General features: G+C 38.9%; 2 protein-coding genes across 7 annotated transcripts in view; one reads left to right on the top strand and one right to left on the bottom strand.

Annotated features, from left to right (window-relative positions):
* Positions 1-26515, bottom strand: part of LOC137278058 (uncharacterized) — a 118022-nt gene that overhangs the window by 60587 nt on the left and 30920 nt on the right. The window lies entirely within an intron of this gene.
* Positions 1-26515, top strand: part of LOC137278059 (transmembrane and coiled-coil domains protein 2-like) — a 95470-nt gene that overhangs the window by 62134 nt on the left and 6821 nt on the right. For 5 of the 6 annotated variants that reach the window (XM_067810134.1, XM_067810131.1, XM_067810130.1 and 2 more), the window contains 9 exons: positions 17661-17856; positions 18427-18613; positions 18724-18952; positions 20872-20916; positions 21137-21169; positions 21560-21639; positions 22730-22793; positions 25646-25871; positions 26289-26420. In XM_067810134.1, the coding sequence (XP_067666235.1) occupies positions 17661-17856; positions 18427-18613; positions 18724-18952; positions 20872-20916; positions 21137-21169; positions 21560-21639; positions 22730-22793; positions 25646-25871; positions 26289-26420 (1192 nt within the window). Of the gene's footprint in view, positions 1-14286; positions 15116-17660; positions 17857-18426; positions 18614-18723; positions 18953-20871; positions 20917-21136; positions 21170-21559; positions 21640-22729; positions 22794-25645; positions 25872-26288; positions 26421-26515 lie in introns of those variants that run through there. The other variant, XM_067810133.1, reaches the window with a different exon arrangement.

Genomic DNA, 26515 nt, shown 5'->3' with positions numbered 1-26515 from the left:
GGTGACATGTGATAACGGAGTGAAAAAAAATGAAAAAAGCATGCTGATAATGTTTAACGTTGAACTTGTGTGATAAACATAAATATCATGTACTGGTGAAAGTGCGCTTCAATGTCAAATATTTTCTGATAATCACGAACACTTCCTTGAAATTCCGAATGCAGTGCATACAGATCTTTTATCTTCACTCCATTTCACATTTTTGTGTCTACTGAATACTTTTGCTATGCATCAGCAGACATTGAGACTTGTTTAAATGCACAAATAAGGCTTTATCAGAACCAGAATGATAAGTTTTGATATGTTAGAGGTTGTACACATGCCTTCTGCACATTGGACTCGGTGAAGTGTCTCTCAAGTTCTGCCAGAGCAAGCAAACAGCTCCAGAAGAGTTGCCTTGCTCAGATAGAAGGTAAAGGATTATTTCACATTATGTCAGCCTTGGAGGTGCACCCACAGTGTATCTAGGCATACCAGACCAAAATAAGCAGTAGATTGTGTAAATCCTCTCAAAAACCAGGCTGACTTAAAGCAAGACTTCTTCAACTGATTGCTCAGAAACTTCAGGAATGGTAGCATCAATATCTAAAACTTGAGTGAATTATTGGGGTGACTATCACACAAGGGGCTGGTTCGAATCAACAACTGTCTGAGATATGACCATCACTTGAATGGAATTGATGAGATTAAAGTCTGACCACCTGACAACATTTCATAAATAAACCCATGTGTTTAGATTCTGAAGCTACCTCTAATTGCTGCAACTGGTTTGTATACATGAAAATGGTTCAGAGACGTAAATAGGATCTCAACAGACTTGTATTCCATGAAGCAATTGCAGTCTTTTTTTTTTACCAGTCCACATGTTGTAGACTGTTAGCCAGATCTCTAACCCGATGTATGTATCTCATTGTGTGTCTGCTTGCTTACTGCACTTCCAGGCTATTTGTAATGATTAACAAATAGCTGTTGTTGTTAACTTGAAGCACTCTTATAGCTGTTGTCGAGTTAGTACAGAATATAACAAGATTATAGTCAATAGAGACCAGTTCAGATAATTGATCTTTATCACTGATGCCATTGAACCCATCTCTTTTTCTGGAGCCTTTACATCGACATCATGATGCAGTCAGATGAGAGGGGCTGAATTTCAGACCTATGTAATCCAGTGCAGTCACGTTCGGCCTTTGTGCTTCAGTTAACACCTCAGTAATGAAGGATTACTTCCAAACATGTCAAGGACCCTTATGTACACACTATCATGACATCATCCTAGGAAGTTTGTGAGCATTGTTGTTCAAAGGAAGTTGACAGTGTGACACAATAATGCATGTCTGTCCTGTGAATATTGTTACTCACTGGATAGCTTGTACAAAATTATTACTTGTCCCAGGTAATTTTTTTATGAGAAGTTTTTATTTATTATTATTTTTTATTCTAAATATTTTTGTTGAAATATTTGATGTTCTTTTTCATGTCATGCCATATTTCATTTCATGACTAACACTCCCTATTCACATTGCTCATTCCAATGTCTTGTTGTGCCCCATTATGGTGGTTCTCTCACATACTTGCCTGTCCTCTCATGTCTCTCACATACTTGCCTGTCCTGTCATCTCTCACATACTTACCTGTCCTCTTATGTCTCTCACATACTTGCCTGTCCTCTCATGTCTCACACACTTGCCTGTCCTCTCATGTCTCTCACATACTTGCCTGTCCTCTCATGTCTCTCACAGACTTGCCTGTCCTCTCGTCACTCACATTCTTGCCTGTCCTCTCATATCTCTCACAGACTTGCCTGTCATGTCATATCTCTCACACACTTGCCTGTCATGTCATATCTCTCACACACTTGCCTGTCCTCTCATATCTCTCACACACTTGCCTGTCCTCTCATGTCTCTCACACACTTGCCTGTCATGTCATGTCTTTCACATACTTGCCTATCTTGTCATGTCTCTCACTCACTTGCCTGTCATCTAATGTCTTTCATTCACTTGCCTGTCATCTCATGCCTCCCATTCTCTTGCCTGTCCTCTCATGTCTCTCACACATTTGCCTGGCCTGTCATGTCTCTCACACACTTGCCTATCCTGTCGTATCTCTCACATACTTGCCTGTCATCTCATGTCTCATTTGTCGTAAATCCTAATGTTTTCATAATTTTTTTTTAGTGGCTGTAAAATTTGAAAAGGTTAATCATAGTAATTAATCAAGTAATGATAGTTGCACGCTAAACACTGTGATAATAAGTCACACATTTCTTGCTATATTGTGAAGTAGCTCTACTCTGACTATATCAGACGATTAGCTATCCAACAAATTCTTAACTATCCATTTAGATTTAATGATGCAGTTTTGTGAAAAAGCGTTTTCATAATATTGTTTTATCTTTTAGGGTTTCTTTTGCCACTGGGTATGTAAATGATTTTCGTCCTTCTCATCCAGTTCCCTGTGTGACATGCTTACCCACACTATTTGCTCTGTCTAATGATTCCCATGATTCATTAAGCATTCCTTTAGCTTCACAGCAGCTACACTAATAATGTGGTCTTCCCTTTCAGCTGTGTGGTTATTGACCTTTATGATGAGTACCTGAGTTGTAACCTGTTGTATTCAAGCTTGCTGCTTCTTGCCCCTGACCAGTGTGAACTAGCTTCTCGTGAACGTGCTGTGGATTTGACGCTTCAGTATCTGTATTGTCATTGATCACTGATCAGCACCATAAATACTGCATTCAGGGATTGTGTGAAAGTGTCCGAGATGATGTGGGTGGTTGTGATGTAGATTGAATTACCTCCATCCTTAGTGGAAGCAGTGTGAGTTTAATATTTGTTCTGCTTCTTTGATCAATGCATCAGTCTCCTCTGATTAGCACTGTCACTGCTGGTTAGGAGACAGATTGCTTGGACAGTATTTATGTAGAGTCCTTGTTTGAAAAGTGTGTGTTATTAATGTCTCATCAGCAGTATGATGTCATATTGCTGTTTGTTCAGAATCTTGTTTGAAGTTTTTCTTTATTACATAAGGGGCGATAAGGTAGCCTTATGGTTAAAGTGCTGAAGATACATGTTCAATTCCCTATGTGGGTACAATGTGTGAAACCCATTTGTGGTGTACCATGCCATGATATTGGTGAAGTATTGCTAAAAACAGCATACTGCTACATTCTCACACTTAACTGCATAAATGGGATGACCTTGTCAAATGCACTATAATTACCCATGAAGAGTTGCTTTCCTGGAGCCATGCCAGGAGCCTGTGAAGGTGGGTCAGTATCAAGACTGACACTGATTATGTTTTTAGGTTTGACAGCACCATACCCATGGATACATCACTTCAGGCTTCCTCATGTTGGCACTGTAAAGTTTTTAGACTGTTCATAGTAGCCTTCCACCAAACTCACTCATTACTTCACAACATTCAAGTATTTAAATGCGTTTCTATGCAACTATTTGACTAGCTGTAATACCTGCCATTGGCAATATAAAGGGGAAAAGGTATGTATTACGTTGCTGAGAAACCACATTGCTAAATCAACTTGTGGTTTTGTTTCAAGTAATGATAGGTCACTCACTGTCTCATCGTATCACTGTCACTTAGTAAGATGAAAAGACTCATTAACCAAGACATTGGTCTAAAAATTTGTTATCCCTCATGAATGTGAACTTAGGTTTTCATAGTGGAAGTCAGTGTCAGCCAACTGAACACAGCTAAACATGAAGGTCTGGTTGACCAGGGTGTAAGGTATGAGTTACCACAAACCGTAAGTGGCCCCCATTCTTTTTCTGTCAAGGTATACACTTCATCCTTTTCTTTCAGTTATTAACTGTCATTAGATAACATCAACCTAAGACTGGTAATTACATACGATCAGGAAATTGTTGTTCTTATCATACTGAATCATTGTATGATTTTTATAACCTTGTAAGGAACTGAAAAATATGCAGAACTTGCGGGTATTGAGTAATTTTGTAGCAAGGTGACCAAGGTAACAAGGTAGACCAAACATATATGACAAGGGCAAGCAAGTCCGAGAACCTACAGACACCCTATGGTGTTTCATTTGTTCCAGATGTGCTTTGGAAGTAAGCTATTCATATTTTGTCATAATGCAAACTGAATCCATTGTTTCTTCTTGTGGTTCATATTTTCAAAATTATTTTTTCATCATAAATTACAATAATAAAAGATGGTGAAATCTTCTCATTGATACAGTATTGCTTCCACCGACATCAGTGTGTTAAACTATACATTCCTGTACAAATTCCACAACACAACATTGATTCCTTTGATCCACTAATCCTCCCAAAGGTTGGGCTCCTGGAAGAACAGGAGACTATTTATTTTAATCAAATACAAGCCAGTGGATCACTCCTACTTTGACCACAATACTTGAGTGTCTGGATGACAGCCTCTATGTCTTCATAATGAAAAAGGTGTCCATAGAAAGGTCAGCATTTCTGAAGATTGTGATTTTTCATATGGGATTACTTGCTAGGTGGTATTTGCATGATATTTCTAATAGCATTGCACCCTAGGTGGTGATTCTGCTCTAAATATACCAAATACTGTTAGCCCATAAATACCAATGAATGATTGTGTTTTGTGAATGGAAGAAGCGACGTCTGCTCCAGCATCTGCTCCTGACATAATGTCAATAAATCACTGAAAGACATTTGCTTTCAGTCACAGCTGAACCTGTCCATGCAGCAAGTTCTGCCATAGATATAATAATTGACAGTAATGCTTAGAAATGGTTAGCTTTGGTGCATATAAGGACTTAAGGAGGCCAAGATCCTTGAAATATAAATTTGATTTATATAGAATTTGTTAAATGTATCTCAGTGATTGGCAATGAGTAAACAGTGTATTTGGTGGAAGGAACTGAAACAAACACATTCAAACTGACTGGAAGTGATTGGATTTAAATTATTTTAGAATACATGATATTAATTTTGTTCATATACCATTCGTCTAAGCTGTCTGTCATATTTGCATTATATATTAGTGGTAAACAGAACATGATGAAAATACATATTTGACATTGTGTGGGGTGAACATCCTTGTATGGATGATATCCTATGTGTCATTTGTATCTCTGTTCAGCAATAACCAGTTCTAAACCAGTAGACATGAATAGAAAAACCACTTGTATTTATGTTGTCACTAATTTAATTTTAGTGAAGAAATTGTTCGGTTTAAACACATATGAATTGAAGGGAATGAATTTTTATTCATTTAGTCTACATTTGAAAATGCTGAAATCCTCCCTCTCAGTGTGTGTGTATATAGAGAAAGTCTCATTTATCAGATGATTGTTATAAATACTTTTCGTGAGTTTCTTTATCAAGCAGAATCAATGCATTGTTGCCATCAATCATTTCAGAAGCTCCAAGTCTGTTCCAATTGATTAGCTTCAGTAGCTACAGCTATTTAGTTTCAGAACAACTTTACAGCAGAAACTGTCTGTAGTATATATTTACCAGCAAGATGAGATATGTCTGTTCTTTTTCATTGTAGTCTTAAAGTATAGGACGATTTCAGTACATGTTTGCAGAAAAATGAAATCCTTGTTATATTTTGTTCTGAAATGTGTTTGGTATCTGGTAATTGCATCTATTCTTGGTACAGCAGGAAAGTGATAGTCTAACATGAATGAGCATTTGCCTGCGATACGTCATCAATATTACAACATGCTTGCTACTTACATCAAATGGTATTGATTTCCTTGTGGAATTAGCCCACATGATTAAACAATAGTGAAACAAATGATTTCTGAGTGGCCGTTGGCTCTGATGCCCTTTAAAGGGAAGACTTCGGATGTGGTTATGACTGACAACACATTCATCTGCAGGTAGGTAGTGTTGTAGGTGGGGATGAACGTTGTGGTTGATGATGAGGGGTGTCATGTGTAAGCTGGGTGATATATATATATGGAGTAGGAAAGGGTGTCTGTCTTGTAGAACTGATGTAGCTTCTGTTCATAGGTAATACTAATGCTGGCACGATTTAGATATTCACTGAGAAAAGCTGAGATGATCTTGTTCAGGTATGTTCTTTCTTGTTAGAATAGAAAAGCTTAGATCAGTGCTATGGTTATGTACCTAATGGAACTGAATTCAAGGCTGACAAAGGGACATGACATGTTTAGGCATGTTCTTCTGTGTGAGAACAGAAACACAGAGATAAGTGCTTCTGTTAATACTTTGAAACTGAATTCAGGGCTGTTACAGGGACATGAAAACATATTTAGATATCCTTGGATGTGTGAGAAAGGACAAACACTCAGATCACGCTGCTTCAGTTAGATACCTTGAAACGGAGTGATGGGATACTCAGTGGCATGGAATCAGGGTTATGGAAATTCACAAACCTCCGGTGACATCATGCAACTATACTGCCTATCACATTAAACGTCCACATAACTTTATCATCCCAGGGATTATTATACAATCCCTGGTTGTAACATAAACCTCCCTTGACTTTGAACTGCGATCATGACATATTACACTATTGCGAACTTCCAGCATACAGTGCCAATACCTGGCTTCGAACCTGTAGTCCTTCGCATACTAGCTTGGCGGATTTATCCACTACCAAATATTGAAATTATATCTAAAGTATAGGTTCAGTCAGATTGTAAGTTTGATAAAACATTAACCCTCTGGTTTTTATGAGATCTTAAACCCTAACCCACATGATATTTACTTCAGGGCTGTCGCACCTCATGGTGGATTTTAAATCTCATGAAAACCCCCTGGCATGTTTTATCATGCATATAAGTATCATCATCATGCAACATATGTCATATTTGGGATTTCACTTTCTTAGTAAAGTACAAATTCTAGTACTTTTTCGGTTGAGTCCCATCCAGGATTCAAACCCGCACCCTCAGAGTCAGGCACCTAATCGCCAGCACACAAAGTCAGCCGCCTAGCCTACTCAGCCACCGCGACTTCCACTAAGAAAGTGAAATCCCAAATATGACATATGTTGCATTTGACCACTTTCTAAATGGCATCGTGTAATCATATCATCATCATGTTCCACCAATCAAGGAAAATTGTTGCTATGTTGTCACCGTCCATTATGTAAAATGGAAACAGGTAAGTTGATCGACAGGTTATGGATTGTAAGGACTTGTTTAGTATGATAATGTCAGGCAGATACCTCAGAGGTAGAGAGGTCTGAAAATGACATTCTCACATTGAATCCCACAGGAAGACAGGAGGATCGTGTTGATGAATCATTTGACTCTCCTTGGACAGGTAGTGGAGGTAGCTTAGTGGCTGAAGTGTCTGCACGTCACATGGGTACAATGTGTGATGGCCATTTCTGAAGGATATTGCTGGAATATTTCTGAAAGCATCATAAAACTATACTCACTCACTCACTCACTCACTCACTCACTCACTCACTCACTATTGGATCTTCTAAACATTGCAGTCTCTTGAGATAGTGAAGTAGCAGTTTGGACTGTCAAATTCTGTGTCTATGATAATTATTGACTAGTTGCAGTGGTGGTCTCAGGGTGACCTCTGTACAAAACAGTGTATGTGAAGCCTTATTTTATATAATGGATGTGGAGATTGCATTATACAAAATACTGAGTGAAGAAAACATGGAAAGGAGACTCTGACCTTGATTGTTTTCAACATTGAAATGTCAGTTAAATACAGCGACCATGCGACTATTAAATTAGTTTCAGTGACTGACTCTGTCATACATCTGATCAAATTCACAAAGCTAACATCCTATGTAATTGTACGTTTTGAGCTTAATGTGGTGTTACCTGATTTAGTGTAGGAGGAGGTGGTGGGCTGTGAATGTCTTCTTGTGTCTGAATAAACAGCCAGAAAGGTTAGAGGTTCTACTAAGAGGGAAGACACACCAATGTTTATTAGACTTGGTGGAAGAATATAGTGGAGAGAGTTTGAGAGGTTACAAACACAAACATTACTCTATTGACTCAGAGACTACCAAGGTCTCCTTTAGTCTCCCTGGTGGTGTGTAGGTAATAGACAGACTTCAGGAACTAAAACGATTAATGTTCTCACACAAGAAGGAACAGACATAGTGAATGGAGTCTACCAGAAAAAGAGCATCAGTCATGTTCATATAATGAGTGTTTCCGGGGATATTTAAAGCGAGGAACATGTTATCTGTAAAGGGAAGTTTGTGAAAGGTAAGAAATGTGTCAGATATCTGATAACAACATTAGTTATTGCAGTTTATGCTCCAGGAAATGTATGTGTGTTTATGGGTGACTTTTACAGGAGACACATGAGTTGAAAGGGAATTACACAACCAAACTTGTCTAATGATAACGACAGATTATCTATCTACCAAGGCCTTGCTTTAAATTATTGAAACAGGTCACTCCATTAGGGCAAATGGGTCCTGATTTATCAAACAACAAGTGCAAAATCTCTTCTCAAGTGATGATAAATAACATTTCTCTTTTGAAAACATCAAGACATTCCAGAGAGTTAGATACTGAAACAGCTGCTGTTTTCCCTCAGCTGATGATGTAATATAATTCTGTTAACTTTACGGCCTATTTCTTTACCCCTGTCTTTACTTGCTGGAGGCAAGCTCTTCAGACCTGTCTAAGGACAGCCAGTGCACCGTGATAGATTGTTCAACATACTCAAACTCACGGAATACCTGTGATGCTGTTGCCTCTGTCCACATAACCAAGGTAGCCTACAAGCTGGCATCAACAGAAAACGTGACTCCAGGAGTCGTTACAGGATTATTTAATTTCTGCTGGATGTACTTGTGTCGGGAGCACACATTGCCAGACGAGACTTGTGTGACTGGTCGGTTATTTGTGAATGAAGAAAACAATCATACAGACTGTTCCTGACTCTAACGGTCGGCTGTCCGGGATGAAGAAAAAGGTTGTTATGTATACTTTATTGCTCCTTACCCCTATTATTTATGGAAGCATTCTGTGCAGTGAGTTGTGATTAAGACTGAATACCTGAATGTATTGTTTTTGGGGAGGGGAATGTTTGATAAATTTTTAAGAACAAATTTGACATAGTCATGTAAATTGACAGTTACCGAACTGATTGTTGCTTTAGATTGTTTGATTATGATAGAGTGCTCTTTAAAATATTTGATACACAAGATATCACAGAGAAAACATACCAAAGTTTTTTTTTGATTTGTTAATTTGACAGTATCTAAGCTGTACAACAGTGTCTGAGATTCTAAGAAATGTATTTGTGAGAGAACAGATCAAGGTAAGGTAATATGTCCACTGGCAATTACTCATTCCAGACCAACAGGCTGTTTTATGGTGATGGATTTGGGGCATGTCACAGTGTAATTTGTGGAGGATAATGCCATGTTGACCCACTGACATAATAGCTGGGTCAGGAGGGTTCTCAGATAAAGACTATCAGTGTCAGAAACGACAAGGGGCAGGTGATAGTTTACATAATGGCAAATGAGGCAGTGACCAGGTCGTGTAATCAGCCCTGACCGGCAGGTCAGTGCACTGTGGAGAGCCTGAGGGTGAGATGGGGAGGTGACCCATGGCGACTGAGTCAGAGCTGATACAGGTCAGAGCAGGGTAACCTGATAGTCTTGTGGATGTACTGGTGGAGCCAGACTACACACAAAGGAGGAGGAAATGCTGGTAGGCTCTGATGATGGACCAGTCACTGCACATGTATATGCAGTTTTACATCACTATGTGACATATCATGGAGGTTTACTTCTGAGCAGGATGAAGGATCTTGTGAAGGATGCTACCACGTGAGTTGGTTTGTTTTTGACTCGGCAGTGATACATAATGGGCGAGTTGTGAGCTTGAAGGTGAGAGTACATGGTAGTTATAGAAACAGAGGTGTCATTTGGATTTCAGTACAGCGTAGTGCAAGGGGTCATTCACACTGACACATCTGCCTTCTTTGATAAGAATATAGGATAGCATATGATTTGTTTTTCTTTCATTGGTGATCAGAATATGGAATGCTGGAGTAGTCATTACTATCTCCTTTCAAACTACATGTCGACTGCTAAGAGATGTACATGTGTGGAGGTGTTTTATGTATACTATTTTTTCCTGTGATATTCATAATACTATAGCAAAGATTGACAGTACTTAATGTTATGAAAGATCAAATATAGACATGATATCTATCTGTAAAGTTAGCTTAGTCCCTGATATGACTTATTCATGGTAAATTATGTTTTTATATTATTGAATCACGATACATTGCTAATGTTTGTTTTGTCATGTTATAGCATCTGAGTAAACTGATGTTATTAAATATCTTTTTAGTTTCGTAATATCCTTCCATCATGTTGGTCACATGGCTAAACACTTCATATTCATATATTCATAATTCCTTGAAGTTTGGTCTAATTACTCTGGTGAAAATATCATGTTTGTAAATAACTAGGAACACTTCATGTTCATTATGTGATCTTCTGTGTCAGACTAATTTTCAGAAGTCTTGAATTCATTTCATGAACAAGATCCGTTGTAATAGATGAATACATACCTGAGATTCATAAGATCAGTATGAAATGCATGTCGGTGTGATTATGTATTACCCATTATCAATTAGTTTTTTTTGAGATGTGAAGAAAACCACAAGCTTCAATAATCTTGCTGTCATTTTCACCATAAAATTTAATCAGTGTAAACAAAACACTTGCGTGAATGAAATGATATTTGTTCTGCTGCATGTTTAGTTTTATTGAAGTGTGTTATCTGTAGCCCCATGGGTAATATGTAATATCATTTTCAAGTTTGATTGTTGTTAAAGCAGTGCTGATATTGCTGAGTCAGTGATGTATTGATGATGGGATGTAGGAAAGTCATCCAACATGTACTGACAACAGTGTCACTCATAAACATCTGAGTTAGAATTTATGTTTTGTAACCCTTACTTATCATAAAAGGCAAATAACACAATCAGGTTGTCAGGTTCATTGACTTTGTTTTCATATGTCATTGTGTCCCAGTTATGTAGATTGATGCTCATGTTGTTGATCACTGGATTATCTGGTCCAGATTCGATTATTTACAGACTGTGGCCATATACCTGACATACTGCTGAGTATGTTTTAAAACTGAACTTCACTCTTTATTTTGAAAAGTGCAACTAACAGGTGGATGTTTATTGAACAATCATAATGCTGATTGAAAACTTGTATTGGGAATAACATTAATATATACTTCAATGCCATTATTTTCCAAAAGTATGAGTGGTCGGTTGCACTGACTATGTGTAGTCTATGAAATCTTTTATTACATAGAACTTTTCTCGTATTCAGTTTGTTTCGCTAGTACTGATTTCATGCGCAACAATATGTCGTAGTTGATTCAGTTTTTATTGAGAATGAGGTTATTTCTATTTAATCAAATAGACTATAGTTATGGTGTAAGACTACCTCTCACAAGATAGATGACCTCAGTTAAACAGCTGACCACATGAGTGGGGAATCCCCAGCTAGCCAGATGTGAGTTCCCCCAACAGCTGGGGAGTTGTATAGTGACCTACATCACTGTCTTTGAGCTTCACAGCTGGGCCATTGACACAGCAGACAAGGTTGGTGGTGGTGGTAGGTGGTGTGTTAGCTTACATTATTCTGCTCGCTGAGAAAACCTGTACTAATTAGAAACAGTCGAGCAAACAGATATTGGATTCGAGTCATGACAACCATATGACATCTGCCAGGTTATCAAGAGATAATAGTGAATGGTAAATATTTGGTTAGAGTCAAGACAACTTGGTGACATATTGCTGAGAGTTCACTGGTGTTTACAGAGTGCATGTCTCTTGGGTATATTTGTATGAGTGTATTTGTATTGTAGCAATACTAGTGTATTGATAACAGTAATGTTGTATGAGTATTTACATATTAATATTATCTGCATGCTTATTATGTAATTATGATCTTAGTTTTATGGTGACTGTCTTTTATTAACATAGGCTAAGTTAAAAGCTACAGAGCCTGGTTCATATTTATGGAAAAGTTGTCCTTTGTGTTATATTACAATTTTCCAGTATAATTGAATACAGTCGTGTCATATGCCTTTCTTGTACTCTCTATCCAAACGTCAGCAGCTGTGTATGAATATAAATGTAAAGTGTTTGTTTGCAGAATAAAGAGAACCATATTGATATGAGGGTTAAATATCTGGAACCCACAGTCACAGTAGGAGTATGAGGTTAAAGTGTGTCAATACAGGTCATTAACTAGGTGGTGCATCAAAGTTTTCACATTGGGTGGAATACATTTGTGTTAAGAACATTTTCTTTTCTCGTAGTGGATATAATTTGCACTGATTGATAATATTCGTCTTGGTGTGAGTTGATTTGGATATGCCTTGCAGGTTTCTAAGGCATGAAACATGGATTACATTTCATATGCCTGGATAATCAGAGAAGGAGAAAGGATGCTACTAAGAAATTATATTTGCCAACAGTTTAGATTCATTTCATGGGAGGGAATATATTATGTGGTCTCAAACACCAGTCTTTTCCATTTGGGTAGTTGGCCTTATCATCAAGGCGTACAACTAACAATACAGATTTGGGTCTCCAAGATGTTCTGAAAACCTTTTTCCTAGGTCTGTTATCATTATGCCTATGCTCATTAGTTGACCAAAGCAGTTAGGACCTGCATTAATCAGGTTTGTGTCCCACATTAAACTGAGATGCATAATTCCAAATGCTGTTGAAAGTTAAGTGAAACATGCAGAAGTGAACAGGATGGATATGTGTATTTTGATTCTGGCAATCGCTGAAAGGAAGAGTCACAATTATTTTGCTATTTCAAAAGCACAACTAAAAGGCAGATCCTCTGCTTTTGAGATTGGAATTAGGTGTATGACATGATCATGATTGGAGATGTAAATGTCCTAACACTGCCCACTAATCTTTGCCAACCCCTCTCCTGTCACTGCAGCCAACACACTGGTTATGATGGAACCTGATGTGCAGGTTTGCCTTTCCCACTTGACACATTACATGACTCATTTCCTGTCCAGTATGTCACCTTTGATTTATACCTACCACCTATTGATGGAGTTGGTGTGCCTCTCTAGACACTGTCTGTTCAATTTGTCAGAACTAGATGTTTCATATTCCTTGTTGGCCATAGAGAGAAACTTGTTGTTACACGCTCAGTTAAGTTATTACAGGCAGTCCCACATCTTGTAAAGGGGAGTGAGGACAGTGTGATATAGATACCACATTTAACCCAGTTTGTCGGTGTGAGAGACCTCAGTGTATTGTGCACTTCCTGTTGACGACCAAAACTTCCTCATTCTCATCCTCTCATTCTCAACCGCCGCCCTGTGATCATTCCCGCAATCCAACTGCCACACTGCACAAGCCAGTTAGCACTCCGCTGTAGTTTTGTGGAAATATTTTTTTCTTCACCAACACCAATGTTTATCTTTGGGCTGGGTACAAAATGTTCGTATGTGATTTGAGTAGGTGAATCCAATATGTTGTCTCCATCCTCAATATCTGCCATACCATTTTACACCGTAGAAAACACAGGAAATATTACCTGTCAGGGTTTACCTGTATCAGGAAGCTTTTATGTTAATTAAAACCTCCCAAAATTGAAGAAATATTCTTATTTACGTATAATCTTTCAGTATACTGAAGATTTCAGATCTTATGTGCTGTGTCATATCTCTCAGCATGGCAGGTGGTAACTGTTTCATGTGTATTTTTCAGTATGATGCTTTGTCATCAGAAACTTGTTCCCACCAAACCCATATTCTATCTAGATGAAGTCATGCAATGAGTGTGTAGGTAGTACTTCCTCTGAATCAGTGCATTGAGCAGTATCTTGTCTGTCTGAAATCCATTTGCACTAAATCATTGCAGACGATATTTGTCACACAAAACAAAATGTATAACTGCAAATCTAAGTTTACATTTATTGTGCCATCTGGATTTCTTTTCCTATGTATAAGTAGACCCAAAACTTTATGTCTTCAGTCCTTCTCCCCTCCCACTGTCTGCATTACCATATATCCCTGAGTCAGCTCTGCCAATTATATCTATGACTGTCGCGTCATGCTACAACTATAACTCCAGCTCACAAGGACATATATGAGCATTATGTCAGCATTGTGTAGAGTGAGACCCCCTTCTAACCCCAGACCCCCACCCACTGTCAGCATTTAAGTGAAATCTCTTCCAGTCTCTATGCCAGTCAGCACCTCAGGCCATCCCCTCACCCTCAAACAGCTGTCATTACATGTACATTAAGTCATTAAACTTAGCCTATGTGTCACGCTCCAATTTCCTGTTGATCAACACGCAGTGAGACACACTTGGGCATTCCTCTGTGCTTAGCCAGACCCAGGTCTTTGTTACCATAGGCTGTGGTAATGCAAGGATCACCTGACCAGGGACCTGCTGTTGTCATACAACCCAGGTCATGCTAGGTGATTATAGGAAATTGGACTTTCCATGAACTTTACAAGAAGGCTTAGAGACCATGCAACCTCGGGGAATGAGCTTCAAAGAACACACTAGCCATTGTCTTTGAGGAGGTGACATCTGATATATGAATGTTTGACAGTTGTAGGCAATGGGAGAGTCAAGATAAAGGAACATGTTGATCTCCCAGCAGAGACATTCAGCTGAGACAGATGTATATGAATAGACATACATAAGGTGACTCCACTCATTCAAATTTCCTACCAGGCAGGGGGCACCACAGCCGAGGACAATTACACCACAAACTATTAAGCAGGGCAAGTGAACTGTGGAGATTGTTCAGTGATCACACCACTGGAAATATTAGTCCTGGGGTATGGCCTGATCACAGGGATACAAACGTATGACCTAGCTATATTTCCTTTAATTTCAATGGAGAGAGTCGGTCACGTCATGTTGCTGGCAAGTCAGGAACTTATTTATAGATGTGTAGTAAGTCCGTGAAACAGCTACTAGGTGAATGTCAGTACTTGAGAAACTGCTGCAGTGTGTTGATAACTTGAAGGACTTGAGTTCATGTTGTGAGTGGTATACTCCACACTAAGTAATAACACTGTCTGGACATGGCTATTTACCACAACTGAAGAGCTGAACATGGTGTTGACTACACATAAAAAGTAAGTGTAATATTAGTATTTTAGAATCAGTTGATCAACTCTTTCATTTGGAGATAGAGGGGTACCTTTGGTTTTGCCATGACAGAATATGAAATAGTGGATCATTTTAGGTATGATACCAGTGCAGTTCTTTGTAAACATTCCATTGTAAATGTAAAGTCTTCAGAATTTCACTCCTTTCAACAGGATAAAGCAGATGTTTTGCATACGTTGATGCATGTATAATCAAGTTATAGTTTGTCTTATTAATGGCTCTAGTTGAAAGAATACTTTGTTTCAAGAACATCCTTGTCTTCCTCGTTCCATTATTGTGAATGCAATAACCCTGCTGGTCAACACCTGCCTGACCAGCTCCTGTGGTTATTGTTTGCTTGTCATTATTTTCACAGCAGGATGTGGTTTTCTCATTCAACATGTGCAATGGTCAGCCTTGTACTCAATAGTTCTAGTTAGGGAACACGGAATTGGAGCTATATTTCTTTCCTTTTGTTAGGGAGGAATAAATAAATTTGTCGTGAATGGGTTGTTAAATGTAATTATGCATTAAGTAAGTTCTCATGGTAGTAGAGATATTTCAAACTGTTTACATGTAAATCTGTTAAGATGACCGTGACTAGTACAATTGAATAATTTGACATGTGAAGTTAGATATTGGCTGATCCTGACTTCAGAATGGGAGCATTGGAAGAAAAAGATTCACTCAAGAAACTCATCACCACTACTTATTTGTACAGCATGTTGTTTACAGGGGTCGGTCAGTGCAGTATGTTTTACAAGACGTGATTTCACTGGCTCTATTTATTACTGAGTGAAGCTGAAGAGTATTCCCAGATATGTATTGTGTGTGAAGACATCACCTGGTTATCACAGTCTAAGCACTCAATGCTGTGTAGGTAGTTTGACCTGGACGAGAATGTGGAGCATGCACATTTGATCTGAGGTTGCTAAGCAGTCCAAGGGAGATAACCCAATCTGATGTTTCTGTATCATGTCCATGATGACGACCTGACAGCATGCAGTAGTAATCTTGAAAAGATGAAAGTAGTTACAGTGAAAGAATTAAATGCTGACACATCCAAATGAGTTCAGTTTTGAATTACAGTATGCAGTAAGCATGTCCCTCTAATGAGTCGATATATCTTCTGTTAATAGAAATGGAAGGGAGCAGACAGACTGCCTCCATGTTATATTTAGAGAGAAGAGTGCTTGTGTTTTGATCCCATAGTTTCATTCACTATATACAGATGTCTTAAAAGACAGTACTTGTTGTCACCCTGCCTGATGCTCAGCAGTAATGAGATGGCAGAGTAAGTCAACACAGAGTCAGCACAACGTGTCTTGAGTTCGTTATCCATAGTCACTGTGGCATGCGCTACAGTGAATAAACACTACAAAAATGGTGGGGGAGGGGAGAGAGAAAGAATGTAGATCTTACCCAAGCTATACATTCCTTCTTGTCCATTTATTTACTATGAAGAACCAGGTTAGAATTGATCCTCAGTAATCAATGCTTGTCATATGAGGCAACTAACAGGATTAGGTGGTCAGACTTGGTTGACACATCATCGTATGCCAATTGCGTAGAGCCATGCACATGATGTTGATCACTGGATTGCCTGGTCAAAACTGAGTGCAGCATTCAACAGCAAGCCAACATTTCCTGTCCCTTCATGACCTGCCTGAGGGATTGGTAAGACATCATGGGACAAACAGTAGTTTTATGATTGTTGTATTGGTGACGTCTTGCTGGGACAGATCATCAGATTTTCAGTTACAGACTGGAATAGAGTGACATTTTCAGAACACGGTCATGTTGGCACCAGATCATTCCCATGAATGTATCAAATAAGAGTTTAATCTCTAAAATACATTTGTGTGTAGTGAATTGTCTGTATAAGCTACCGTATGAAGTACATTTCATGTGTCCTCCACCATAATATTTATGGCGACATAAAACCAAACTCACTGTGTAAGGGACCATTTCCAGTAATACATTGATGATGAAGATGTAAACACTTGAGTTACTCAAACCCATCTTGCAAATGTATTTTCCATGTATGTGTATAAACTTCTGACATCTTTTGCACCATTGTTCTTGAATATCAGTACCTACTTGTCCAATGTTGTCACAAAAGGAAATTTGAACCAGGAAATACTTTATCTGACATTTCACTCTGGTTGCCATGGAAACATGCCTCACAATTCAGTTGAATTACTTTTGGTGTGAGCCCTCTGTCATAGAAATCTGACAAGGACCAAACCTATCTGAGAGTGTCAGTACCGATGTAAGTTTGATGATAGTCAACAGTTTTCCACAGAGGAAGATCACTCAAGTGATTTAGGGATGGTGTGGTAACTGATTGACATTTTATTTATGAGATACATGTTCCTGTCATGCTTCAAACCTTACACAAGCTTTGATCATCACACAGCCTCTTGTGCTGCACTGTCAGCATCTGATGTCCTTCACTGAAAGGCATGCCTTTGATCTGTGTCTTCAGTAGGTTGTCTTGTACTCAGACTGTGGTCCTGTTCTGTTCTACAGGAAGAAATCAGATGCGGGGAAGATTCCACCACTGAAGAACTTCAAGAAAGGCCAGAGTAAGAGCCCTTGCCTTCCCAAGAAGCAGCCGTCACCGGACACCCTGAGTCCTGCTGTCAGAGTGCATTATGGGTCAGGGACACTGCATCCACCACCCTTAGACGATGTGCTGCGACACAGCACAGAGGATCTAGAGATGGTACGTTTATGGTAGGAGGTTATAGTGGGTCACTGGTGTCCAGTGAAGGCCCATGCTTACAGATTATGTCCATTCTATGAAATAAGTCAACCACCTCAACCACATTTTAGGGCTGGTAGCCTCAAGATGTTACTAGCCATAATTGGATTTAACCAGAATTTCCTCAGTTGTATCAAAGTTTTTTTACCAGATCATCAGGCTGGCTATCTGTAACTTTAGACCGTCTGTCCAAAATCTAATCAATCTCTGGCAGTCTGATGGACTTCATTTCATACATTGATATGTCATTATCCAGAAATCACTGACACAGACCTATAAGAAGATGCTATTAAAGTTTGAGTAATTAAGTATTCACCGTTGTGGTTACTGGTTTGCAGGAGATATTTCTTCAGTCTTTTGATAATTTGTTGTCTCTCAAACAAAGAAAGATGTTGCATTTCTCCCAAGCCAGTACAATTCTTAGTCAAGTCCTACTATCAGTTTCTGAGAATGAATAGGATATCTGGACTCCTTTCTGTTGTTCATTGAAAGATAACAATTTACTTAACCTCTTCTGTTTTTCCCCTACAGCTAGACACAAGCAGTAAGGAGAATGGCGGTAGCATTGACACAATGCTGGATGATGTGGATGAGGTGGATGCTCATCCCTTGCCCGAGACATCCGAGTCCAGTAGAGTCAAGGCAGCCATTGATCACCTCCATCAAAAGATTGACAAGACGAAAGAGATGATCAAGACTGAACAGGCACATAAAGAAGGTGAGAATTTTCCTCTCTTAATGCATGCATATCTCCTGTCGTGTCTAAGGAATTGCATGTTGAGGATTCCTTTTTTGGAATATTCAGTTTTGTCCACTTGTTGTTTGCAGCTAACGTGAACGAGTACCTGCGTCTTGCATCGAGCACAGAGGACAAGCAGCAGGCTCAGCGCATCAAGACAGTTTTCGAGAAGCGCAACCAGAAGTCAGCTCAGGGTATTAACCAGCTGCAGAAAAAGTTGGAGAACTACCAGCGGAAACTCAGTGACATTGAGAGGCGTGGACTCGCTGGCCACAAACAAGCCAAAGACAGGCTGCGTGACGTTGGCCAAGGGCTCAAGTAAGTTGCTCATCTTACAGCTTCGTTTTCCACTGGTTGATTTTTGTGAAGTTTTAGTTTCTTTCAAGACATGCATAGGATGAAAGGTGATGCAGCATGCCTTGTAGTGTTGCATCCCATAGTTTTCTCAGGACCTGTAAGGATCAGGGATAGAATTGGTCTTTAGCAACCCATTCCTGGCATTGATCGTTGGTGTTGATCACTGTATTGTCCAATCTAGACTAAACTTTTTAGAGGAACACTCTCATATTGTTATTGAATATTGCTGAATGCAGCCTACCTGAGGTAAAAATTAAGTTTCCTCCCGATATAATCTGTGTGCTGTCAGAAACATACACATGGGTTTTGGTAACCATGGTTTCTACATGGGTTCTGCCAACAGTAAGCTGTCACACCATAACTGAAATACTTTATCAAAGAGGTGGGAAACCTGACTCATCTGTTACATCTCACAACAAACCCTCTGGAATTCAACTGACTGTTTTCTTCTTAAACTGTTAGTAGAATTCAAAAGAAATTGTGTTATTGATATGAAACGCCCTGTTTCCACTCCACTAATTACGTTTTACTGATGCCTTCTAAAAGTTGCATCCAAGTTACTTCAGTACATCTACAATGAATCAGAAGTTTTTGAAAAATGTTTTACTCTCTTGCCTAACATGAATTTAGTTGATGTTGAATGAGAATAGTTCCATTCAATATGATTTTACGAATCAGTAAACTTCACATTACAAATTAGAAAAACTATTGGATATTAATATGCCATTGGTAAATAATTCTCATGTCTAAAACTCATACCCTTAGCACTAACAGCAACATCAAATATTGATCTCAGTGTAAAATCCTCTTCTTTTAATTAGGGTTTTGGAACACTCGCAACAGGCACATCTGCATTACATTGATCATGTTGCTTTATGAAGCACATGGTGCCTGTAGCAATGAAATCAGGGTGTTATGTCTGCAAAGAGCTTCCATACATTGATTAGTGGTCAGTATGAGGCAGAGGACAGATGTGATGTCTGTGATAATAATTTGATTATAAACCAATGGTGATTACACGGCTGATTCAGTGTGGCCAGCCTGCTCCACAGTTGTCTCACACTCACAGCCAGATAGAGATACACATGCTTAATATTTCATGCCAGTCAGACTGGAGGATTGTCAGATGCCATTTGGGATAAGGGTTTGGTAGAAGGACACTGGTACCTCTTTAACACTTTGGCCTTTGCTGGAGATGGGTGAGTGGTTTCACTGTGTCTGCAACTGCAGTAATGAGGAATTTTGAAGTTGCAACTTTTGGACTGGGCAGTTCCAGACAGTTTGTATTAACTACATTTTTCTGAGTTATGAAATAATGCTTGATCATTATGAAAAAGTTTGCTAGCACTGTTATATTTTGATTTTATATATATTGCTCTATGTTTTACTGATGAGCAGATTTACGTTTGAAACTGTGTATATACATGTAGAAGACGCCTCCTTTTTCATTAAAAGAATCACCAGATGCTTACTTCATATAGATCATGAAACATGTTCCATTGTTCCCAAGTGAAAAATAGGATGTTGGCACGCAATATGCATGGAAAAACATTAATCTGTTTGTTTTTTTGAGTTCCCTCATCAAACTCATCTCTGCTGTTAATTTTTATCTCTGATCTCTGAAGATGAATATTTTATGATGTACAAGGATGAACAGTTTATGCATGCATTGTAATTGCTAAAATGGTATGTGTTTCCAAGGCAACCAGATTGAATAGGGATGAAATTTGAATTTACTGAAAGAGACTTACTTTGCTAAATAGGTCTTTGAAAAATTGTATGTACATATTTAGTACTTGAAGAAACTCCTCTTGACCTCAGCATCAACAGAATCTTAGTGGTCTGTGCAGCATGTTTGAAATATGTTGTTGTTTTTTCAGAGATGTGGGTGCCAATATTGTGGATGGAATAACAGGTTTCTCAGGGTGAGTTCCTCTATTTACAAATTTTGAAGATTTATTTTGAAAATAACTTCATTGTTTTCTTTCACTTTACTCTTAATGTTTGAAATTCCAGTTTGAGCATTTCCGTGTTAGTTGTTTCATGTTTATAGATTTAGTTTGACTGACATGACTGTTGTTGACAGTGACAGCTACTTGCTGGTTCTGTTATGGTTGTATAATATTGGTTTGTGTTCTTCTTCAGTGGAGTCGTAGACAACATTAAAGGAGCCAAAGAGTAAGTTGAAGTAAATAGTACTATCAGTACAAATGACTGAAAGATCGTCTGGAGAAAATCATCTTTTGTCTTATCGCTTCTCCTTTTTACAAAATAGTCCTTTTAAAGCTCGGTATTTCAGGCGAAATTTCAATAATAAATGTGTGGGTATTTTGTAAATTTAGAGTTCATGTTTTAGTTCATTTGTCCATCTTGCTAAATATGTGTACTTCCGTGTATGTGACATGTATTTTGCTATTAATTGAAAACATGTTTTGTCTTTAAATCTGTGAATTTGAAAGGGGAGTGGTGGGTGGGGGTATGAAGGTGTTGGGTTTTGGTTGTCATTTAATTATGTTTAGATTTTAGACTCAAGAATGGATTTTAAAAGATTACCTTTGTCCATTGCAGTACAATAGTCGCAAAACCCAAAGAATTTGCTCATCTAATAAAGAACAAGTTTGGAAGTGCTGACAATATCAATCAATTAAGTGAGTATATCCCACCATGAAACATACAGCATAATGAAGTAGATGTGTTAACGAGTCATCATGTCATTGCAGGGACGATGGGAGGAGGAGATTCATAATGACACCCATGCACGTGTAGTAGGAGATTCATAATGACACCCCACGCATGTGTAGGAGGAGATTCATAATGACACCCCATGCATGTGTAGGAGGACATTCATAATGACACCCCATGCACATGTAGGAGGAGATTCATAATGACACCCCATGCATGTGTAGCAGGACATTCATAATGACACCCCATGCACATGTAGAGGAGATTCATAACGACACCCCATGCATGTGTAGGAGGAGATTCATAACAACACCCCATGCACATGTAGAAGGAGATTCATAATGACTCCCCATGCATGTGTAGGAGGAGATTCATGATGACATCCTATGTACGTGTAGGAGGAGATTCATGATGACGCCCTATGTACGTCTAGGAGGAGATTCATGATGACACCCTCTGTATGTGTAGGAGGAGATTCATGATGACACCCTCTGTATGTGTAGGAGGAGATGCATGACGACACCCTATGTGCGTGTAGGAGGAGATTCATGATGACACCCTATGTACATGTAGGAGGCTCCCACGTTGTGTATGTGCTGTCCATGCATTGTGTTTGTGAGTGGTGATAACATGAAATGATGCTGCATACACAAGATAAATGTCATTGTAACATTCCTCAATGGGTTTTCTTTCTACCAGACTTCAAAGTTCAGGTTCCCCTACATTTTTGTAAGTGTATATTTGTAAGTATATATAAGTGTATATTTTGTGGGCTAGCAACATTCTAGCACTGTGAGCCCGGCTAGGTTGCAAAATTTGGAAACTATTTTGCACATTGTTGATTTCCCCCATGATATTAAGCACTAAGTTCTGTGGCACACATAGCAGAAGTGCCACAGTGTGAGAAGCTGGCATAGCATAACATGTTTGAGATTTTCTTTAAATCACTCTGTTATCTTTGTGATACTCTTGTGTCATGATCGATGGTAATTTTTTTTAAAACACAGCTCAAACTTATAACCATAAGTATTCATTTTCTCACATATTTTTTCACAGAAATGGATGAAGAAAAGGAAGAAGGAGAAACTAGGCAGCCTACAGGAGGAACTTTACCTGCCAGGTAAGAGATCAAGGATATTTTAAAGGGTTGAAGGTCATTTTAGTGCTTGAAGGCGAAGGTCATTCACTGGGTGTTGGTTTCTTACGGAGGACATTCAGTGGTGTGGATATCCATTTTTATATTATCTGTTGCACAGTGGAATTGAGTAAGGCAGACGTCAGGAATGCTGGTGAGGCAGAACTGACAGTGGTAGCAGTTACCCATTGTGTTAGATGGTAATTAATTTGTGTGGATTCAAGGAACCATCCCCTACAGTCTTTTCCTCTTGTCACCACATTGATCCTGTACTGTGTGTATCTTGATGTGTCAGTGGTCATCATTTTCAGTCATTAATAGTGTAAAGATGTCTGTCTAAGGTACAAGATGTTTCACAAGTCTCAAATAAACATTTTTCAATGAATTGATGTAAAAAAAACTTGTCAACATGTGACTAAGCATGTTTTGATGTAGAGTCTGGTTCACAAACTTCAGTGTCACCAGTGGTGTGGTACATTAGATCGATAGCGTTAGTGGTGGCTTTCACACAGACTTTTCTGATGTCATGCTGGGCCATGCTGTGGCCACACTGTGTCACACCGATCACGCTGCGCTGGGCAGTGCACAGCAGCATGCAGGGCTGACCTCTTTGAGGACAGCATGGTTGCTAGTTCATATAACATGTCTGAATCATCCTCTAACTTGCTTCCTAGACTAGACATTGCTTCACTGTAGACACAATAACAAGTGACTCTGTCAATCTGACATCAATCTTCTGCTCTCTGGAATTGGGCTGTGCTGAAAAGGCCAATGTTTTCTTTCTTCAAGTTATCCAGGTGATATAAATTAACCTTTTTCTAGTTATTTGAGAGTTATGTTCCAGAGATTTTGTTTTAGTGTTTACTATATCCAGTCAATTATGTTACACAGAATGTGGGTCTTCGACAATATCAGAGGGTTATGTTTCTAGAGTTCAAGGTGGTATTAGCTATGTTACCTCAGTGGGATTGTTACACATGTTGTGGTACAGCTCAAACAGTCTTTGGACATCTTTTGCAGTGAATTTTACTTCTTATGTTTTGATGGATCTTAGATGAGATTACTACTTAAAAAGACATGTCACTGGAGACAGGCTTTAGACTTTTGTATGTCATAGACTGACATCCCAGTTTGATATCCCAAATTAAGACAGAAAATCAGGTAGGGTCTATCCAAGAAAGAACCAGAAAGTGACTGATATGAACAATGATCCATATAACCAGCTCACTGAACTTTATCATGTGATCCCATTTGTCACTGGTAAATAGGTCTATATATCACGGATGCAGTCAGGATATACAGAAATGAACTTGACAAGGAAACCTTCTTGTTTTAGAATCTGAATGACAGGAATGTGAAACCCTTATATTATTGAGACACGAGGTATGATGTGTTAGGCATATTCTGGTTCATTGATAGGAAATGTCCTGTGAGTTTGTGTAGTGAGTTTAACATCACTTTATCTTGCTATGCAGACAAACAGTAGGAACTGAGTAAGTAATCGGTCACAGGACCCTGCTGTACACAGGACCCATTCATACATGGGTTGAAGCACTATAACTAACAAAATCATTTTAACTGCATCCTCAGGACTAGGATTCTGTAAATCATTTTTTCATCTTTAAATCTGATCTTTTAAGAACCTCTCATGATCTGTGAGATTCATGATCCATTATGGTGTATCCAAATCTAATTCAGAATGTTGCCATCTGTCTGGTATTTCCTTGTCTAAAAGATGGCCTGGTTATTTCATATTTGAGAAGTGTCTTCAGCTGGTGTTAGGTGCTTGTGTGGGCCGTATGTACAGCAGTGTGTCCGACAGCCCATCAGTGTGACACTATAGACACTGACTGATTCACAAGACCATGTCCTCTCACTGTGCTTCATACCATAACACCACCATACTCTTCCATATCACAGGCTGCTTTGCATGAGAGTAGTGTTCGTTTTTCAGTTCTTTCACATTAATATTTTTAAGTTCACTTTAGGTGTTTTTGTCCTCTTTAGTTTCCCACTTAGTTCTGCGTTAATTAGCAAGTGTGTGTATTGTGACAGTGAATGTGTGTATGGGTGTGGTGTGTGTTCTGGTGTAGACAGCTTCTTGTAGATATGTTGTAGTACTGCAGGCTTGGATAGCTCAGGACCACAGCAAGCTTAGTTCCCTGAACTGTAGGGGCGGTGGGGTAGCCTAGTGGTTAAAGCATTGGCTTGTCACCCCAAAGACCCTCATTTGATTCCCCACATGGGCACAATTTCTGTTGTCCCCTGCTATGATATTGCTGGAATATTGCTAAAAGCTGCGTCAAAAACATACTCACTCTGTAAGGAGAGTGTGAATAGTACGTAAGGCAACCTCAGGTATTGCAGTAGTTACCAAGTTACTCAGACGTAAGTGAACAGTACTTAAAGCAACATGAGATATTTGCAGCTGTTTCCTGATAACACAGAAGCAGGCTTATTGCTATGAGCAGTGAACAAATATTGCTTCCAGCAGCAGCAGTAGGTCTGCAGCTATCAGCAGCTGTACGGGCCAGATTTACGAGTGGTGAATATCTTGTAAGCTCGCCATGTTACTGCTTCTGCAGAGCCTTCTATGCAGCACAGCTTGAACCCCTGCAGTAGAAGCAGCGTCAGCAGTGCATCTTTCAGTTTACTCTTGAACCATTTAGCTGTATAGTAACCAATCAGATCGAATTGTTTGAAAGATTGTAAAAGAACACAACATTTAAACATGGTAAATTCAACTTTGGATCAGTTCTTTCTCTTTTTTTTTCTTCAATTCATTGTGATTAATTTATGGTTTTGTCCATGCTGATTATGGGTGTTTGGTCTGTTAGCTTCAAGTACGGGTCGGATGATGAAGGATCAAGCATTACTTCAGGCTCAGGGTTCGGGGCACATAGTAGCCCCCACTCTACTTCCCAGAATACCTCACAGCAACTTCCTGTTCTCACTCAAGCCATTGTTGACCCTATTCTGCTGGAGCTAGAGGAAATGAAGGACTTCAATCGTAAACTCACAGATCAGCTCCAGAAACTAGCAGAGGAGTATGACACATATAAGGTAATGCAGCAAACTGTTGACCTTGACCTTGTTGGTCACTTTTTAATTTGGTTTTTATTTATGTATTGTTTATTAAACATATTTTGGAGATTGGGGAGGAGCTGAGGGGATAAGAAATTTTTCAGAATATATTTTGAATGGTTTACTCAAAACCGTTTCCTAATGTTTTCCAACATGTTGCTATGCGTGCAGCTAGCCAGCAAGATGTTTTCAATGACATCTTTTAGTTTTGCTTTCAAATAATTTCTGTGTGACACTGTTTGTGTGAAACAAAAACAGGCCACATTATGAAATGGCCATGCCAGAGAAGCATTATGTTATGCATGTGTGTCTATCACTAATATGACAACATCAATGTGTAAGACCCATGCAATAGTGTGGTTTCCAACTATACTTGATTGTGGGTGTTGTATGCAGGCTACATCCACCTGTGAGATAAGCATACTTCGGGGCCTGCTGGATGAGGAGAAGTATAAGGTGGACCGCCAGGAAGATCAGATCAATGATCTCACAGAACTGCATCAGAACGAAATCACCAACCTCAAACAGGTCAGTGGTCAGACAACCAGACTCTGAGTAGTATCATCACCAGCTTTAGTTTCATTTAGTATATTGCTTTTGGATACGTAAGTCGCCATGATTGC

This window comes from Haliotis asinina, chromosome 3 (assembly GCF_037392515.1).
Source record: "Haliotis asinina isolate JCU_RB_2024 chromosome 3, JCU_Hal_asi_v2, whole genome shotgun sequence".
Lineage (NCBI taxonomy): Eukaryota > Metazoa > Mollusca > Gastropoda > Lepetellida > Haliotidae > Haliotis > Haliotis asinina.
This window is presented reverse-complemented; position numbering and strand designations above follow the sequence as displayed.